The 20,412-nt window shown below is 53.4% G+C and overlaps 1 protein-coding gene across 7 annotated transcripts in view; it reads left to right on the top strand.

The window, feature by feature from the left end:
* PLXNB3 (plexin B3) overlaps nucleotides 1-20,412 on the top strand; it is a 394,300-nt gene that overhangs the window by 261,582 nt on the left and 112,306 nt on the right. For all 7 annotated transcript variants that reach the window (XM_085629786.1, XM_085629789.1, XM_085629790.1 and 4 more), the window contains one exon: nucleotides 15,260-15,360. In XM_085629786.1, coding sequence (XP_085485912.1) covers nucleotides 15,260-15,360 — 101 coding nt within the window. The remainder of the gene's footprint in view (nucleotides 1-15,259; nucleotides 15,361-20,412) is intronic.

Here is a 20,412-nt window from a genome sequence, read left to right as displayed (position 1 = left end):
AGGGGCCTTGGCGCGTCACTCCTCAGCCCATGTCGGGGGCCTTGGTGCGTCACTCCTCAGCCCATGTCGGGGGCCTTGGCGCGTCACTCCTCAGCCCATGTCGGGGGCCTTGGCGCGTCACTCCTCAGCCCATGTCAGGGGCCTTGGCGCGTCACTCCTCAGCCCATGTCAGGGGCCTTGGCGCGTCACTCCTCAGCCCATGTCAGGGGCCTTGGCGCGTCACTCCTCAGCCCATGTGGGGGGGCTTGGCGCGTCACTCCTCAGCCCATGTCGGGGCCTTGGTGCGTCACTCCTCAGCCCATGTCGGGGGGGCTTGGCACGTCACTTCTCAGCCCATGTCGGGGGGGCTTGGCACGTCACTTCTCAGCCCATGTCAGGGGCCTTGGCGCGTCACTCCTCAGCCCATGTCGGGGGGGGCTTGGCGTGTCACTCCTCAGCCCATGTCGGGGGCCTTGGTGCGTCACTCCTCAGCCCATGTCGGGGGGGCTTGGCACGTCACTTCTCAGCCCATGTCAGGGGCCTCGGCACGTCACTCAGCCCATCTCCGGGGCGGACCGGTCACCTCTTGACCAGGAGTTTCATACCTTGTGCATTGCAGGCCTGCGCCCGGCTCCTTCGGTCACCAGGCCCAGTGCCGGTCACTCTGCTGTGTTTCCATGACTAGCTGCAGTCTCCGGGGCACCCGCTGAAGCGGAGGGGGGCACACCAGCCAAGGTCTGCATTCGAAAACAAGCCCAAGCCAAAACAACCGTGAGACCTAACGAGATAACTTGAAAAAAATCTCAAGTAACCTTAAAAACCAGTCAAAATACCCACAAAACCTATCAATATAACCCCAAAACAAGCACAGGTCACCTTTAAAACCAGACAAAAGAACCACCAGACGTATGAAGCTACACCCAAAACAAGCCCAAATACTTTAAAAAGAGATAGCCAAGATTTCAAGACGACATTCTTATAAAAACTATAGCGAAAAACATGAGCATGTTTTAAAAGCATGACCACCGCGTATTCCCTGTGAATGTCACGCGCGAGTCCCAGACGGCAGCTCAGTGACATGACGCATATTGTAAATACCTCGGTTTGATTCATGCACGTGTACCTCAAATGATTCGCATAAATACAAATAAAGTTGGACACCCCTCCCTTTTCTGTAGCGAGATAATTATGAGGCAGAACCCCCCCCGCCCCGCACCACCACGCCTTCAGGAGTCCCTCGCTTGTTCTGGTGGCTAGAACCTGCTGGAGTTTTTGTCTTGCTTTGTGCTCCGCTCCTGGTGAAAGGAAGTCAACAAGCCACGTTCGAGGCTCAGGCAGCCCAAAAGAGTGACTGTCCACAATTGTGAGCTGCACTGTGCACCACACTCCCATCTCGCTCATCATAGGCACATCTAGCAACAGGGAGGACATATCAACGTACACAGATGGCAGTTACCAGGACACCGCTCTGACGTGTCAGGGGCGCAGGTTTTGAAACAATGAGCGGGGAACTGAAACGCGACAGACGTTCCCAGTTCAGAAACTTCCTCAAAGTCTCGCCCTGAAGTAGGATTGTGGCCATAAATAATGAGTATTTCAGAAGCGTTCGGTGCTTTCTTGTGAATGGCGCGTGTTACTCTCTGGCGTTCAGTGTTTCACTTAGCGCCGGAGTGCAACTTCAGAGCTGGTAAAAGCAGGGGAATGACTCCTTGGTAATGACTCTAGTTCTAATTGTGTGTTGTGTTGGCAGCATCAGTTTGATCCCAAAGGGCTTTCGGAGTCTGGGCTCTTGATACGGTCCTAGGACTCTTGCTGACCAGACTCAGGGCCTTGTCTCTTTGTGTCTGAACTGAGAGAACCCGAGTCCTGTGCGTTCTGTAGCGATGGTCAGTCTCGGAGTCCAGTGTATTCTGTAGCGATGGTCGGTCTCGGAGTCCAGTGCGTTCTGTAGCGATGGTCGGTCTCGGAGTCCAGTGCGTTCTGTAGCGATGGTCAGTCTCGGAGTCCAGTGTATTCTGTAGCGATGGTCGGTCTCGGAGTCCAGTGCGTTCTGTAGCGATGGTCGGTCTCGGAGTCCAGTGCGTTCTGTAGCGATGGTCAGTCTCGGAGTCCAGTGTATTCTGTAGCGATGGTCGGTCTCGGAGTCCAGTGCGTTCTGTAGCGATGGTCGGTCTCGGAGTCCAGTGCGTTCTGTAGCGATGGTCAGTCTCGGAGTCCAGTGTATTCTGTAGCGATGGTCGGTCTCGGAGTCCAGTGCGTTCTGTAGCGATGGTCGGTCTCGGAGTCCAGTGCGTTCTGTAGCGATGGTCAGTCTCGGAGTCCAGTGTATTCTGTAGCGATGGTCGGTCTCGGAGTCCAGTGCGTTCTGTAGCGATGGTCGGTCTCGGAGTCCAGTGCGTTCTGTAGCGATGGTCAGTCTCGGAGTCCAGTGTATTCTGTAGCGATGGTCGGTCTCGGAGTCCAGTGCGTTCTGTAGCGATGGTCGGTCTCGGAGTCCAGTGCGTTCTGTAGCGATGGTCAGTCTCGGAGTCCAGTGTATTCTGTAGCGATGGTCGGTCTCGGAGTCCAGTGCGATCTGTAGCGATGGTCGGTCTCGGAGTCCAGTGCGTTCTGTAGCGATGGTCAGTCTCGGAGTCCAGTGTATTCTGTAGCGTCTCGGAGTCCAGTGTATTCTGTAACGATGGTCACTGACTTCAGATGCATGCGTGTAACTGCAGGGTCACTGACTTCAGACGCATGCGTGTAAGTAACTGCAGAGTCTCTGACTTCAGATGCATGCGTGTAACTGCAGGGACACTGACTTCAGATGCATGTGTGTAACTGCAGGGACACTGACTTCAGATGCATGGGTGTAACTGCAGGGTCACTGACTTCAGATGCATGTGTGTAACTGCAGGGTCACTGACTTCAGATGCATGTGTGTAACTGCAGGGTCACTGACTTCAGATGCATGTGTGTAACTGCAGGGTCACTGACTTCAGATGCATGTGTGTAACTGCAGGGTCACTGACTTCAGATGCATGTGTGTAACTGCAGGGTCACTGACTTCAGATGTATGCGTGTAACTGCAGGGTCACTGACTTCAGATGCATGTGTGTAACTGCAGGGTCACTGACTTCAGATGCATGCGTGTAACTGCAGGGTCTCTGACTTCAGATGCATGCGTGTAACTGCAGGGTCTCTGACTTCAGATGCATGCGTGTAACTGCAGGGACACTGACTTCAGATGCATGGGTGTAACTGCAGGGTCACTGACTTCAGATGCATGTGTGTAACTGCAGGGTCACTGACTTCAGATGCATGTGTGTAACTGCAGGGTCACTGACTTAAATGCTGGTTGTTGCAAAGCGATGCATAATATAATGCCTTTGCATCTCCACTTGTAAGCACGGTGAATATTCAGTTTGTAAATCTTTTAGACACAGTATAACATGGGCTACACGTTTTTTTTTTTTAATTTACTGGTTACACATAGTTTAACCTTTAGCCTGCTGCAACGTGTGCAAAAAGATTGCATTTTCACAATCTTTTGAAAAGAAGCGTTTCTTCCATGTCCTCGTAATTCCCTCCCCACCGTGTGTGTGGGTGCTGCTTCTTCGACGCGGCCCTCGGACACCCCCCACACTGTACCTTGTGCCCTCCCTCCCACCCTCCTCCGAGAACATGTTTGTGAGTATCCATGGTCAGATTGATCTGCTTCCGGTAGTCCTAACCTTTCAGAAGTTCCTCACTTTCCAGAACATTCAAACTTTTGAGTCTAACAATGGCATTCCCGCAGAGCTAAAAAGAATAAAACACCGCCATCTAGCGGAGAACTGGAAATAACATGGAGGATAAGTACATTTTTTCGAAAGCCCACTCCACAAACACGTTTAAATAATCGCCTCTACCATTTAGATGTCACTAGAGACTCCCCCACACAGGAATAGATAATAAAACACATAAAGCACATATGGACCCTTTCCTCACAAGCACTAAAGCCCCCTCTGCATTGCAACCACCCACCATAGCTGTACATTGCCCCCAGTCTGAAAACCAAACGGAGACATTGTACGAACCTAGAAACAGGACGACCGCTCCCATCGAACTGGGACAGACCCAGAATGGCTCAGGTGTGTCGCCAATATAAAAGCATACAACGAGGCACTACGGGGGATAGAATGCAACTTTTACGCACAGTATCATGCGAGTTACATTACTTTGCGCCAGATGCTAACGACTCAATCCTGCGCTGGGACGCGTAAAAACGTGCCTGACTCGGTGTACGTGCCAACATTGGAAAGCGGGAAAATTTGAAGGAAAAAAAATAGTGAATGTATTTTCCCATTTACTTATATTGACGCAGAGGCGATTTTAGGCGGAAGTCAGCTAAAATAAAGCCATTTTTGACTGGAAAAAATAAGTAGTCTCCCACTTGAATCGGGTCTGTTGGTATGATGCCCATGTGCTCAGTAAACTCTCCGAACACCAGGCAAGGGACTACATTTACTGACCTGCTTCTGGACCAATAGTTAAAAAACGGGACTGTGCTGCCAAATCTCGGCTGCCTGCTGACACTACATAGCAGACACCATGCTTGACCCTGGCATCAAAAAGAAGGGGGGGGGGGGGGACTCTCCAAGTTAGGGAGTATCGCAGGAAGAGCCATCATGGCGCGTGACATCGCAGGAAGTGACATCACAGGAAGTGACATCACGACGTGTGACATGTTCCTTTACCCAAGGATTGACAGCCTACCCCATCAGGCGCAATATTCCACGTGCAGCACATTTCCATGCAGATGGGGTTGCTTTAGCTGTCTGGTGGTTAACCCATTTGATGGAAAGATCTTTTTTCTCTAGTTCTAGTTTTGACAAATTAGCATACAGGGTTATTGCGCCTCCTGCAAAGCACATCATGTAACATGCAGATGGCAGATTTTATTTTATGTAGATGGTCCCCCAATCTATCCAAATCCTATATCGTGGAAGTGGGGAAAAAAAACCCACAAAAAATATGATTTGATTGGTTCTCATCGTCTGGAAAAGGTGCACTCGTTCTCATATTTGGGGATTTTATTTGACACACGCCTTAACTTTAACTCCTTCAGTGCCCATGACGAGATGGTCTCGTCATGGAGCGCGGTTGCGCTGTGCCCATGACGAGACTATCTCGTCATGAACCCCGCCTGTTAATGAAAGGCCCGGCAAAGGGCGGGGCACTGAAGGGGTTAAAGCTCTATTAGAACAGAAATGTCGCACACTAGCGAGCTGCTCCAGGTCAATTATTAATTTTGCACGAAGTCTGGGGCGTTCGTTCCTGGAGCAAATATTGAGACTATTCAGCTCTGTGTTGTGCCAAAATTCTCCATGGAAGCGAGGTTTGGGGTTTCATTGATACGCAGCACTTACAAATCGAAGAAAACAAGTATCTTCGGCGTCTACTCAAAGTGCCCCATAGTACACCGTCACATCTCATTCATGAAGAATTGGGTGTTCGTTATCTTGGAGACCGGTTGGAAGTCAAACCCCTAACCTGCTGGGCCAAAATTTGGACAAACCCAGAGGCCTCATTTAGCAAGAAGATCATAATAGACTGTCTTGCATGTGACCGGGGACTGCACATCCCCTGGCTTAAGTACGTAAAGGAGTCTCTAGTAGGCATAGGATGTGCAGACCTTTTTAATAACCCCACAAAAATGCTAGTCCAGGATAAGGTCTTGGTGAAAGATCGGTACCAGATATGTTACATCACTTAGGGAAGATAGGGAGCTGGCCAAGACAACAGTCCAAGCACACCTCCTGACTAAATCATGTCCGGGTATTGAGCCTTATTTATCTCGTTTATATAATGCCCATGACAGATTTTTAATGACACTTTTCAGGTTTAATCTTCTACATCACATATTAGCTGATCCGGCAGGATATACCCTATCTATAGAGTTGAAGGGTCCATGCAGCTGCGACCACCGGTCTCCGCAGGATACCCTTCACTTTGTTTAGTTATGTCCTTTTTATTCATATCCTAGGAGCTTGTTTTTAAAACATATTTTAAAAAATGCTAGATTTAAACACGCCACGGTGGCCCTGTTTTTAAAATTGTCCCCAGATGCATTAACTCTGTTCTGCACTGTAAACTTTTTGAGGGCAGCTGTCAGACTTAGAAACACAAGAGGTACAAGGTGAATAAACGTGGTACCCAGCGCGATTCTGTTAAAGGCCTTAAAATGAATTTGAGGAGGGGAATGGTTCGCTTAATCCAGGAGGGATTGAACATGCACTTATTTTAAGCTGTTGAATTGTTTTGCATTTTTCCTATTATGTGATGCATCCCTTCTGAATTTTTGTGATTGGTGAGGCTAGTCCTGTATTGGCCCTAAATATGAATTTTATATGTTAAGGGGTTTTTACTTATGGATGGACTAATGTGGCCTGATTTTATTATGATCTATTTTATGTGCACTTTCATGGTATTTTTATAAACCGAATAAAGTATTTTGAATTAAAAAAAATTGAATGTAGATAGGTAAGTAGGTTACTGCTTTGAACACAGATCCTTTTGTTACACGCAGTTGCATTGTAATCCTTCTAGTGTAGCACAGTGAGCTCTGAAGGATATGTGACTCCTACACCTAGTAACCCTCACTGTCTTATGAAACACATCCTGTACAATGATTTACAAACTTGTGTGATTTATTGACAATCTAATATGTATGTTTGCTGTGAAGTGATCGGCCACCCTACATTGGGATGAATAGGGCTGTAAAACAAATAAAATATACTGGCATTTAAATTGTTATTTTGCACTGGGACAGAGTAACGCATCTGACATTCTTACGATGCATAAATATCTATTGTGTGTGGGGGTCCCAACAAAGTCAAAATCGTGCCTCTTATGCGCCTTCAAAGTGTTAACAAGCTGCCGCTTTTGTTTCCCTTCCTATGCATGTACATCTAGGTGTGAAGCTACAGGCAGGCACGAGCCTGGATACTCTGGACAAAAGAAGGCCAAATGGGCCCTTAAGTTCTGCCTTTGTTATGGCCCAGGTGGAGACTCAAATATCTGAAAGAAACACGTTAGTTAGATTCCTCACCTTAGAATATCCCCAGGCGTCAGACTGGATCCGGAAGATTTTTCGTCAGCAATACCCCTTGCGCGTCGCTAGGCGTCGTCTGCGGCTCCGCGTCCGTCGTCGGCGTCGTGCGCCGGGATGACGTCGTCGGAGTACTTAGACGCCGCCCTCGCGCGCTGACGTCAGTTCTTCTTTTTTCCGCGCCAGTAAGCGCAGATCCGGGAGAGCTACCCCTTTTAGTCTTTTTTGACTAAATCTTTTTTGATCATTTTTGATCCTTGTCTGTCGACATCTGGTGCCGGTAGGATGCCTGGGTTCAAGGCTTGCGAGGATTGTCATCGACTGATGTCGGTGACCGATCACCACCGCCGGTGCCTCTACTGCTTAGGCCCCGACCACGACGCGGAGTCGTGCAACGACTGTCAGGCCCTGACTTCGAAGGCTAGGCGGGAGCGGTCCCGCAAGCTTCTCGAGCTTCGCCACTCGGCTCCGCGTCGTGCGCGATCCCGGTCCCGGAGGAGGTCCAAGGATCGCTCGCGGAGCCCTAGCCGACGCCATCGATCGTCCGGCTCCAAGTCGTCGGGTAAGTCCAAACGCTCAAAGAAGTCCAAGAGGCGACATCGCTCTTCGGACTCCCCTCGCCGGTCGCGCGACTCGGCCGAGGGTCAGGGTGGTTCCACCCCCGCGGCTCCGGCGGAGCCGCAGGTGCCGCGTCCGCCCCCATACCTTCCGGTCCCTGGGGCTGACGCGGCGCCGGCGGAGATCAGTGCCTTCCTCTCGGCCATGAGGAGCCTGGCCCCGCCGTCGACGCCCGCTGGCGCGCCTTCGGGCCCCGCGGACTCGACTGGGCGACCTCGCGTGCCGGCGGCTCCGGCCCCGGCGCCGTCGACGACTCCGGTCTCGACGCCGCAGGTCCCCGCGGGGCCCATGCCTGGGCCCCAGTCGACGCCGGTTGACCTAGTCACTCCTCCACCGGCGCCGACGCCTGAACCACCGACGCCGTCACCGGCGCCGCCGACGCCTTTGACGCCGACACCCCAGTTTAGCCCTCATCCGGACCCGGCGCCGGCACGGCGTCGACCGACGCCGCATCCGACGCCGCTTGAGTCCTACCATCTCTACAGTCCGGTTCCGATCATTCCTCCTGTTTATCAGGAATCGGAAGAAGGGGGCGACTGGGAGGGGTTCGAGGACCCTCTGGCTGTTCAGTCACAGCTTTCTCAGGACTGGGCAGATGAACTGGGGGAGGCCAGTGGGCTGGACACCTCGCCAGACACTGGATTCACTTCTCCTCCGACCGTGGCTTCGGAGGAGGGTGCAGCATTTTCTGTGGTGCTGCGCAAGGCGGCCGAGGCCCTTGGGCTCGAGTTGCCTGCCGTGGCTGTGAGGACTAACATCCTCACTGAGGTGCTTCAAACCTCAGCAAGCTCCACTGAGCCTCTGCTGCCGTTCAACGAGGCCCTCACTGACGTTCTGCAGGGCACCTGGTCCAAGCCCTCCACAGTCCCTCCTGTGGATAGGAACGTTGCCAGGCGCCACCGCCCTGCTCCGGGCGACCCCAGTTTCCTGTCCCAACACCCCACCCCCGAGAGTCTGGTTATCCAGGCCTCTACCTCCCAATCCTCCTTCCCGACCGCTCCGCCGGACCGGGATTCCAAGAGACTCGAGCAGTTTGGCAAGAAACTGTTTTCGTCCCTTAGTTTGGGCCTGCGGTCCTTAAATACCGCCTGTCTCTTGGACCGTTATTCCCATTCCCTGTGGGATACGGTGGAGGACGTGCTGCCCCTGTGTCCGGAGGAGGTCCGGACGCGTCTTACCCAGGCTTTGGCCGATGGGAGGGATGCAGCACGGCACGCCATACGATGTGGGCTTGACACCACGGACTCGCTGGGTCGGGCGATTTCAACCACGGTGGCGCTCCGCCGCCACGCCTGGATGCGGTCCACGTCATTTTCCGGGGATGTCCAGACCACCCTCATGGACATGCCCTTTGATGGCACTCGCCTGTTTGGTGAGAAGGCGGACAGTGCGCTGAACCGCTTTAAGGACTCCCGGGCTACGGCCAAGTCCTTGGGCCTCGCTGCTCCGCGGGCGCACACCTCCGCTTTTCGCCCCTTTCGTGGCCAAGGAAGGGGCGCCTCCTCACGTCCGCAAAGCCACCAGCCGCAGAACCAACCTGCGCGCGGTCGCGGACGTGGCTTCCGCCGTGGCGGAAATGGAGGCCGACGTGGTCAGCCCACTTCCACCCCTGCAGCATCCGCCTCAAAGCCCTCCTAGTCCGAGCTTTCAGGCCCATACCACGCCAGTGGGCGGCAGAGTTCGCCATCACCTGCTCCACTGGCGGTCCATAACATCGGACAGGTGGGTGCTGCAAATCGTCCGAAGGGGCTACTCCCTCCCCTTCGAGACGACCCCTCCAGCCATGCCACCGCAGCACCACCGTATCTCGGGGGATCATTTGAATCTTCTCCGCGAGGAAGTTTCGGCTCTCTTGGCCAAGGGGGCCGTCGAGCACGTTCCGAGTCCAGAAGTAGGTCGTGGTTGTTATTCCCACTACTTTCTGGTTCCCAAGAAGGGCAAGGGGGGCCTACGCCCTATCTTGGACCTCCGGAACGTCAATGCCTTCCTCCGAAAGGAAAGGTTCAAGATGCTAACGTTGGCTCAGGTTTTAGCTGCCCTAGACCCTGGAGACTGGATGGTAGCGTTGGACTTGCAGGACGCATATTTCCACATCCCCGTCCTGCCGGCCCACCGGCGTTACCTGCGATTCACGGTGGGCCAAGAGCACTTTCAGTTTACCGTGCTCCCCTTCGGCCTCACCAGTGCCCCTCGGGTGTTCACGAAAGTGATGGCGGTGGTCGCAGCTCATCTGCGCAGATCAGGGGTTCCAGTCTTCCCCTATCTCGACGACTGGTTGTTGAAGGCGGGCTCGCCCCAGGCAGTCGTCTCCCCCCCTCCAGACTACGGCGGATCTCCTGCATTTGCTGGGGTTTTCCATCAACGTGCCGAAGTCACACCTGAGTCCCTCTCAGAAGCTCCTCTTCATCGGAGCGGTTCTCGATTCGGCGCAGTTCCGGGTCCATCCACCGGAACAGCGGGTCCGGGATATACGGGCCCTGATTCCCATCTTTCGGCCTCTATCCCGGGTTTCGGTCAGGCTAGTGTTGCGGCTTCTGGGGCTGATGGCCTCCTGCATCCTACTAGTGCATCACGCCAGGCGGCGCATGCGGGCTCTGCAGTGGGACCTGAAGTTTCAGTGGGCCCAGCATCACGGCAACCTGTCCGACCATGTCTTGATCTCGGAGGGCACTGCACAACAGTTGCAGTGGTGGCTCACGGACCGCGAGTGGGTCAAGGGCAAGAGCCTCTCCCTTCCCCAACCAGAGCATGTCGTAGTGACGGATGCGTCCCTCCTGGGATGGGGTGGCCATATGGGAGAGGCGGAGATCAGAGGCCTCTGGTCTCCGGCGGAGTCTCGTCTCCACATCAACCTGTTGGAGTTGAGAGCGATCCGGCTTGCACTGAAAGCCTTCCTTCCCTCTGTCAGGGGAAGTGTCGTGCAGGTGTTCACGGACAACACCACCGCCATGTGGTATTGCAACAAACAGGGCGGGGTGGGGTCGTGGACCCTTTGTCAGGAGGCTCTGCGCCTCTGGACATGGCTGGAACACCAGGGCGTCACCCTGGTGGTTCAACATCTGGCGGGCTCTCTGAACGCCAGAGCAGACTAACTCAGCCGCCGGTGCATGATGGATCACGAATGGCGTCTGAACTCCGAAGTGGCGCAAGGCCTCTTTCAGCAGTGGGGAGAGCCTTGGTTAGATCTATTCACCACCGAAGAGAACGCGCAATGTCAGCAGTTCTGCGCGTTGGAATTTCCAAGGCGGCACTCGCTCGGCGACGCTTTTCGTCACGAGTGGAGTTGCGGTCTGTTGTACGCCTTTCCGCCTATACCACTTCTGCCCAGAGTGCTGAAGAAGATCAGGCACGACCGGGCCCAAGTCATCTTGGTGGCTCCGGATTGGGCACGAAGATACTGGTATCCCGAGCTACTCAGTCTGTTGACCGATCCCCCGATACGTCTGCCCCTTCGGGAGGATCTTCTGTCGCAGCAGCAGGGGACGGTCCTCCACCCGAACCTGTCCAGCCTCCACCTCCATGCGTGGAGATTGAGCGGCGGCAGTTGATGCCATTTGACTTGCCTCCTGAAGTCTGTGATATCATTCTGGCAGCCAGGCGTCCCTCCACAAAGTCGGTATACGCCTGCCGGTGGAACAAATTTGTGGCATGGTGCACAGCAAAGGCTGTGGATCCCCTTTCCGCCCCTCTTTCTGAGGTTCTCCTCTTCCTTCTTTCTCTGGCCCGGCAGGGCTCTGCCCTGGGCACCCTGAAAGGTTCTCTTGCTGCCATCTCCGCCTTCTTGCGGCTTCCTGATCAGCCTTCTCTTTTCAAGTCCCCTGTGGTTACACGCTTACTCAAAGGCATTACACACACGTTCCCTCCTGTCCCTTTTGTAATGCCTCAGTGGGACTTGAATCTGGTATTGACATTTCTGATGTGCGCTCCCTTCGAGCCTCTTCACAATTGCCCTCTTCGTCTTCTAACTCTAAAGACTGCTTTTCTGGTAGCCATCACCTCGGCTAGACGGGTGAGTGAGCTCCAGGCTTTATCTTCAAAGCCTCCTTTTCTATCTGTTCATCCGGACAAGGTTGTCCTTCGGCCTCGTCCCTCCTTTCTTCCTAAAGTGGTGACTCCATTTCACCTTGGGCAGTCTGTCACCTTGCCCACCTTCTTTCCGCATCCTTCCAAAGAGGAAGAGAGGCTCCACCGTCTGGACCCAAAACGTGCGCTCTCCTTTTATCTGGACCGCACAAAACAGTTCCGGGTGGACGACCAGCTTTTTGTTGGGTACGTGGGCGCTAGGAAGGGGAAAGCTGTGCACAAACGAACCATCTCTCGGTGGGTCGTTTTGTGCATAAAAATTTGCTATTCCTTGGCTAAAAAGGACCCTCCTGCTGGGCTGCGCGCCCATTCTACTCGGGCCACGGCGGCTACTACTGCCTTGGGACGGGGAGTCCCTTTGCAGGACATCTGTCAGGCGGCGACGTGGGCTTCGCTACACACGTTTGCCAGGCATTATTGCCTTGACAGCCAAGTCCGGAGGGATGGCTTCTTTGGCCGTTCTGTCCTCCAGGACTTTCTGGTGTGATCTTGGTTTGCAGTCCCTCCACCGGGGATGGTATTGCTTGGGTATCTATTCTAAGGTGAGGAATATAACTAACGTGTTTCTTTCAGATGAACAAGTTACTTACCTTCGGTAACGATGTATCTGTAAGAAACATTAGTTAGTTAGATTCCTCACCGACCCTCCCATCCTCCCCGTTCTGCGAACTGACATCTAGGGTTAAGGTTGTCCTTTCAGGCCCCTAGATTTTATTTTTGGCACCAGTGTCGGTCTTTGCATGGCTCTGCGTTCCTGGCGCGGAAGGCTATGTACAAGAACTGACGTCAGCGCGCGAGGGCGGCGTCTAAGTACTCCGACGACGTCATCCCGGCGCACGACGCCGACGACGGACGCGGAGCCGCAGACGACGCCTAGCGACGCGCAAGGGGTATTGCTGACGAAAAATCTTCCGGATCCAGTCTGACGCCTGGGGATATTCTAAGGTGAGGAATCTAACTAACTAATGTTTCTTACAGATACATCGTTACCGAAGGTAAGTAACTTGTTCAACAAAACCCCTCCCCCCCCCCCCCCCCCCGTCTGCACGTTGCTGCTCGGAAGGAAAGCGGATAACGAGCAGGCGCTGCTGAATGAATCTCGGTGTCTCAAACATACACCGGGACGAGTTCAGCATATTTTATAGTGGGGTCAACTTCTTGGCAGGATGGACAGGGTGTCCACCCTGTGCACAGAGTGGGTGGACACCGTCCACCCGCGTGTACCCCTGACTCGAACCCTGCCTGGCATTCTTCACCCGCCTTTTGGCTGGGGAGGGTGGTAATTCTGGACGCCATATTGTACATCTGTGAGTTATTCCGCGACACAAATCCAGCTGCAAATTAGTAGAGGGCTGTGCGGGAGGGAGCAGTTTAGTACAAAGTATGCAGGGACATTAAGGGAGAGGCAAGGCTCAGTTTTAACTATGGTGAGATGGGCGCCCCAGGAAATGAGATTCATTGGGGGTGGGGTCACTAGGTTGATACTTGAGGGAATTGAGTGGACACTCATTGAAGAAATTAGTAATGTTGCAGTCACGTATTGATGAAAGAGTTCTTCAGTCTTTCCAGAGGCGACCGCGCGAGAGATCTGGGCAGGTCTGGAACGCAATGCCAGCTGTAGGCCCGTCCTCTCGCTTCCTCTCCTACCTGCATATTCTAGGCTCAAGCACGGGTGATGCATCTGAAACAGGTGGTCGCCAGGTATGCCAGGATCCGGAGGTTGATCACCATGTAGATGAGGAAACAAGTCCTATACCTTGTGTGGTCATAGACCTGGACACGGTGGAGGGTCTGTATGAGTTTGTAAATCCCTGAATATCTTTAAACAGATGGTCCGCAGAGAATAGGACTCTCTTCAGGGGGTCAGGTGCGCCTCAGAGATGCAGCCATTCATAGCATTTGACTGGTCCAGTGCTTGTGTCGGGTTCCAGTAGAGAGGCCTCCTCTGTGGATCTGTACAGCGATGAACGCGTTTCATTGGAGCGGGCTCATGAGCTGGAAGGGCTGGCACTTGGCAGCAGCCCTGGGTGGTCTTAGAGTGAGTCGAAAGTTATGGTGGGTGGATCTTAGATTCCAAGTAGGTGTGTAGTAGGACAGAATGTGAGAGAGATAGTTAAGGGTCATATGAGTCTGTCTTACAAACAAGTGTCAGTAGCTGCATGGGCCTGTTTTTGGCAAAGAGCCAGACGGCTTCCTGATTGAATGTCGATGAGAGGAGGAGTGATGGGGGGGGGCAGTGAGAACACTATTACACTGGGCAGGCTTGCTGAGAACTGGACATCCACACGCCATCTGACATCACACAGGGGACTGACGTACCACCAAATAGTGGTCAACTACGCCCAAAAAGGAAAAAGAGCATTCCAGACCCAACCACTAGATGGCGGAATTATGCACAGCATGTGAATCCAGAAAACTCTTCAAGCTGCAAAACTGCACCTACTAGTACCCATTTCGTTACTGCGGTGTTGAATTTGTTGTGAGGGTGGGTTTTGTGTATGTCCAGTACTTTTATCTCACTTTGGTTCTTGTGTTAGCTATGTGGAGTTTGGTTTCATGTCTGGTCTAAATAGAAAACCCAGGTTTCTGCCGGAGACTTCACTGATGTTGGCTGTGCAGCAGGCAGCCCTGATCTCCTTTTGTTTGATGTGGTTGTCTGTCACGCATGGCTCTTGTGCAGCATGCTTCCCTAGATTTCCTTGAATGATCTGAAAAGTTTGTTTTTTGAATTTGGTTGTCAGTGAAGAGTGGAGAAGGTCAAAAGGACTACTGATGACTACACAAGAATACAAAAGCCACTAAATACCACCTTAAGCAGGATTAACCATACAACCACACCATCCATATCACACACTTCACCAATCACACCTCCTGCCACAGCTCTTACCACACAACTGACCCCTGATCCACCACAAACACTTCAGCACATCCACTTCCACAGCCATGGGGAGGGCCTGGCCTCTCATGGAAGAAACAGTAGTGCTCCCCAAGGCCCTGAGGGCTGTGAAAACTGCAGCGCCCCCTCTCTGCTGCAGGACCCTTGCAGTAGTGCTTCTAAGGCCCTGAGGGCTGTGGAAGCTGCAGCGCCCCCTCTCTGCTGCAGGACCCTTGCAGTAGTGCTCCCCAAGGCCCTGAGGGCTGTGGAAGCTGCAGCGCCCCCTCTCTGCTGCAGGACCCTTGCAGTAGTGCTCCCCAAGGCCCTGAGGGCTGTGGAAGCTGCAGCGCCCCCTCTCTGCTGCAGGACCCTTGCAGTAGTGCTTCTAAGGCCCTGAGGGCCGTGGAAGCTGCAGCGCCCCCTCTCTGCTGCAGGACCCTTGCAGTAGTGCTCATCATGCTTCTGACTTGGAGTGATGCCTGCTGCATTTCCAAATGCCTCAATGCATTTGGCAGTGGTTTAGTCTCCCCAGGTCCTTCTAACCGCTCTCGGCTTCAGTGCTGGAAGCTCCTACGTTTGCTGTGCTCGGTTATGTGAATACATGTTTGATGCACGCTCTGTTCTTGTTCTAGGTGACCAAGCTGCCGATCGCGGAATGCTCCCAGTTCTCTGACTGCAGCGCTTGCATGCAGGCCCGGGACCCTTTCTGTGGCTGGTGCGTTCTACAGGGCAGGTAAGTCTGGATCAGCTGGGGGCCAGTGGGTTTAAAGATCTGTGATGAATCGGATGGACTCCAGATCTGGGCCGGCTGGTGGAGACCTCTCCGACCTAGGAGATCAGGATCTTGTAACCGGGTACTTGGGTACCTATTAGCGCTTTGTGCCCATCTAGCTACCAGCTACCCTAGTACTGTCTGTTCACTGATAACTTACTGGCACCCCACAGTCCATGTGCACATGATAAGGCAAAGGTGCTGTTATGCTCACCGTGCAAGGTGACTCAAAAGTCTACAGATTCAGGTGCACAGGTGTCGGGAGTCTCAGTCTTTCCCTTGCACGGCCATGTGTGCTGAATTTAGATTGCACGATCCTAGCTACAGAACTAAGGAGGGTGGGACTGGAGCCAGGATGTGCAGCAGACACCCTGGCCGTGGGGTCCAGGTGTTGCTTGGTGGTGGGGTTGGTTGGTCAGTAGTACCAGTGGGTCGTGACTTGTGCAGGAGACCCACAAGCAGGTTTAATGAAGAAGAGAGTTCAGGTGTTGGCTGCATGCAGTGGAAGGAAAGGTCCAGTGTGCCGATGGACGAAGCTCAGGTGGGGTGTGACTTGTGCAGGAGACCCACAGGCAGTGTTTATTAACAGGAGAGTGAATGCTTCAGATGCCTGCACTGGAAGGAAGGGTACAGTGGGCTGAAGGGGGGAGCTCGGTGGGTTGTGACTTGTGCAGAAGACCCACAGGCAGTGTTTGATAACAGGAGAGTGAATGCTTCAGCTGCCTGCACTGGAAGGAAGGGTGCAGTGGGCTGAAGGGGGTTTATTAACAGGAGAGTGAATGCTTCAGCTGCCTGCACTGGAAGGAAGGGTGCAGTGGGCTGAAGGGGAGTTGATTAACAGGAGAGTGAATGCTTCAGCTGCCTGCACTGGAAGGAAGGGTGCAGTGGGCTGAAGGGGGTTTATTAACAGGAGAGTGAATGCTTCAAATGCCTGCACTAGAAGGAGGGGTACAGTGGGCTGAAGGGGGAAGCTCGGTGGGTTGTGACCTGTGCAGAAGACCCACAGACAGTGTTTGAGAACAGGAGAGTGAATGCTTCAGCTGCCTGCACTGGAAGGAAGGGTGCAGTGGGCTGAAGGGGGTTTATTAACAGGAGAGTGAATGCTTCAGCTGCCTGCACTGGAAGGAAGGGTGCAGTGGGCTGAAGGGGGTTTATTAACAGTAGAGTGAATGCTTCAGCTGCCTGCACTGGAAGGAAGGATCCAGTGGGCTGAAGGGGGTTTATTAACAGGAGAGTGAATGCTTCAGCTGCCTGCACTGGAAGGAAGGGTGCAGTGGGCTGAAGGGGGTTTATTAACAGGAGAGTGAATGCTTCAGCTACCTGCACTGGAAGGAAGGGTGCAGTGGGCTGAAGGGGGTTTATTAACAGGAGAGTGAATGCTTCAGCTGCCTGCACTGGAAGGAAGGGTGCAGTGGGCTGAAGGGGGGTTTATTAACAGGAGAGTGAATGCTTCAGCTGCCTGCACTGGAAGGAAGGGTGCAGTGGGCTGAAGGGGGGTTTATTAACAGGAGAGTGAATGCTTCAGATGCCTGCACTGGAAGGAAGGGTGCAGTGGGCTGAAGGGGAGTTTATTAACAGGAGAGTGAATGCTTCAGCTGCCTGCACTGGAAGGAAGGGTGCAGTGGGCTGAAGGGGGGTGTATTAACAGGAGAGTGAATGCTTCAGCTGCCTGCACTGGACGGAAGGGTGCAGTGGGCTGAAGGGGGATTATTAACAGGAGAGTGAATGCTTCAGCTGCCTGCACTGGAAGGAAGGGTGCAGTGGACTGAAGGGGGTTTATTAAGAGTGAATGCTTCAACTGCCTGCACTGGAAGGAAGGGTGCAGTGGGCTGAAGGGGTTTATTAACAGGAGAGTGAATGCTTCAGCTGCCTGCACTGGAAGGAAGGGTGCAGTGGGCTGAAGGGGGTTTATTAACAGGAGAGTTAATGCTTCAGCTGCCTGCACTGGAAGGAAGGGTGCAGTGGGCTGAAGGGGGTTTATTACCAGGAGAGTGAATGCTTCAGCTGCCTGCACTGGAAGGAAGGGTGCAGTGGGCTGAAGGGGGTTTATTACCAGGAGAGTGAATGCTTCAGCTGCCTGCACTGGAAGGAAGGGTGCAGTGGGCTGAAGGGTTTATTAACAGGAGAGTGAATGCTTCAGCTGCCTGCACTGGAAGGAAGGGTGCAGTGGGCTGAAGGGTTTATTAATAGGAGAGTGAATGCTTCAGCTGCCTGCACTGGAAGGAAGGGTGCAGTGGGCTGAAGGGGGTTTATTAACAGGAGAGTGAATGCTTCAGCTGCCTGCACTAGAAGGAAGGGTACAGTGGGCTGAAGGGGGGTGTATTAACAGGAGAGTGAATGCTTCAGCTGCCTGCACTGGAAGGAAGGGTGCAGTGGGCTGAAGGGGGTTTATTAACAGGAGAGTGAATGCTTCAGCTGCCTGCACTGGAAGGAAGGGTGCAGTGGGCTGAAGGGTTTATTAACAGGAGAGTGAATGCTTCAGCTGCCTGCACTGGAAGGAAGGGTACAGTGGACTGAAGGGGGTTTATTAACAGGAGAGTGAATGCTTCAGCTGCCTGCACTGGAAGGAAGGGTGCAGTGGAATGAAGGGGAGTTTATTAACAGGAGAGTGAATGCTTCAGCTCCCTGCACTGGAAGGAAGGGTGCAGTGGGCTGAAGGGGGTTTATTAACAGGAGAGCGAATGCTTCAGATGCCTGCACTGGAAGGAAGGGTGCAGTGGGCTGAAGGGGGGTGTATTAACAGGAGAGTGAATGCTTCAGCTGCCTGCACTGGAAGGAAGGGTGCAGTGGGCTGAAGGGGGTTTATTAACAGGAGAGTGAATGCTTCAGCTGCCTGCACTGGAAGGAAGGGTGCAGTGGGCTGAAGGGGGGTGTATTAACAGGAGAGTGAATGCTTCAGCTGCCTGCACTGGAAGGAAGGGTGCAGTGGGCTGAAGGGGGTTTATTAACAGGAGAGTGAATGCTTCAGATGCCTGCACTGGAAGGAAGGGTGCAGTGGGCTGAAGGGGGGTTTATTAACAGGAGAGTGAATGCTTGAGCTGCCTGCACTGGAAGGAAGGGTGCAGTGGGCTGAAGGGGGGTGTATTAACAGGAGAGTGAATGCTTCAGCTGCCTGCACTGGAAGGAAGGGTGCAGTGGGCTGAAGGGGGGTTTATTAACAGGAGAGTGAATGCTTCAGCTGCCTGCACTGGAAGGAAGGGTGCAGTGGGCTGAAGGGGGGTTTATTAACAGGAGAGTGAATGCTTCAGCTGCCTGCACTGGAAGGAAGGGTGCAGTGGGCTGAAGGGGGTTTATTAACAGGAGAGTGAATGCTTCAGCTGCCTGCACTGGAAGGAAGGGTGCAGTGGGCTGAAGGGGGTTTATTAACAGGAGAGTGAATGCTTGAGCTGCCTGCACTGGAAGGAAGGGTGCAGTGGGCTGAAGGGGGTTTATTAACAGGAGAGTGAATGCTTCAGCTGCCTGCACTGGAAGGAAGGGTGCAGTGGGCTGAAGGGTTTATTAACAGGAGAGTGAATGCTTCAGCTGCCTGCACTGGAAGGAAGGGTGCAGTGGGATGAAGGGGGTTTATTACCAGGAGAGTGAATGCTTCAGCTGCCTGCACTGGAAGGAAGGGTGCAGTGGGCTGAAGGGAGTTTATTAACAGGAGAGTGAATGCTTCAGCTGCCTGCAGTGGAAGGAAGGGTGCAGTGGGCTGAAGGGGGGGTTTATTAACAGGAGAGTGAATGCTTCAGCTGCCTGCACTGGAAGGAAGGGTGCAGTGGGCTGAAGGGTTTATTAACAGGAGAGTGAATGCTTCAACTCCCTGCACTGGAAGGAAGGGTGCAGTGGAATGAAGGGGAGTTTATTAACAGGAGAGTGAATGCTTCAGCTGCCTGCACTGGAAGGAAGGGTGCAGTGGACTGAAGGGGGTTTATTAACAGGAGAGTGAATGCTTCAGCTGCCTGCACTGGAAGGAAGGGTGCAGTGGGCTGAAGGGGGTTTATTAACAGGAGAGTGAATGCTTCAGCTGCCTGCACTGGAAGGAAGGGTGCAGTGGGCTGAAGGGAGTTTATTAACAGGAGAGTGAATGCTTCAGCTGCCTGCACTGGAAGGAAGGGTGCAGTGGGCTGAAGGGGGGTTTATTAACAGGAGAGTGAATGCTTCAGCTGCCTGCACTGGAAGGAAGGGTGCAGTGGGCTGAAGGGGGGTTTATTAACAGGAGAGTGAATGCTTCAGCTGCCTGCACTGGAAGGAAGGGTGCAGTGGGCTGAAGGGGAGTTTATTAACAGGAGAGTGAATGCTTCAGCTGCCTGCACTGGAAGGAAGGGTGCAGTGGGCTGAAGGGGGTTTATTAACAGGAGAGTGAATGCTTCAGCTGCCTGCACTGGAAGGAAGGGTGCAGTGGGATGAAGGGGGTTTATTAACAGGAGAGTGAATGCTTCAGCTGCCTGCACTGGAAGGAAGGGTGCAGTGGGCTGAAGGGGGTTTATTAACAGGAGAGTGAATGCTTCAGCTGCCTGCACTGGAAGGAAGGGTGCAGTGGGCTGAAGGGGGTTTATTAACAGGAGAGTGAATGCTTGAGCTGCCTGCACTGGAAGGAAGGGTACAGTGGGCTGAAGGGGGGTGTATTAACAGGAGAGTGAATGCTTCAGCTGCCTGCACTGGAAGGAAGGGTGCAGTGGGCTGAAGGGGGTTTATTAACCGGAGAGTGAATGCTTCAACTGCCTGCACTGGAAGGAATGGTGCAGTGGGCTGAAGGGGGGTTTATTAACAGGAGAGTGAATGCTTCAGCTGCCTGCACTGGAAGGAAGGGTGCAGTGGGCTGAAGGGGGGTGTATTAACAGGAGAGTGAATGCTTCAGCTGCCTGCACTGGAAGGAAGGGTGCAGTGGGCTGAAGGGGGTTTATTAACAGGAGAGTGAATGCTTGAGCTGCCTGCACTGGAAGGAAGGGTGCAGTGGGCTGAAGGGGGTTTATTAACAGGAGAGTGAATGCTTCAGCTGCCTGCACTGGAAGGAAGGGTGCAGTGGGCTGA

This window comes from Triturus cristatus, chromosome 10 (assembly GCF_964204655.1).
Source record: "Triturus cristatus chromosome 10, aTriCri1.1, whole genome shotgun sequence".
Taxonomy (NCBI): Eukaryota; Metazoa; Chordata; class Amphibia; order Caudata; family Salamandridae; genus Triturus; species Triturus cristatus.
Note: the sequence above shows the minus strand (reverse complement) of the source record. Positions and strands in the feature narration are given on the sequence as shown.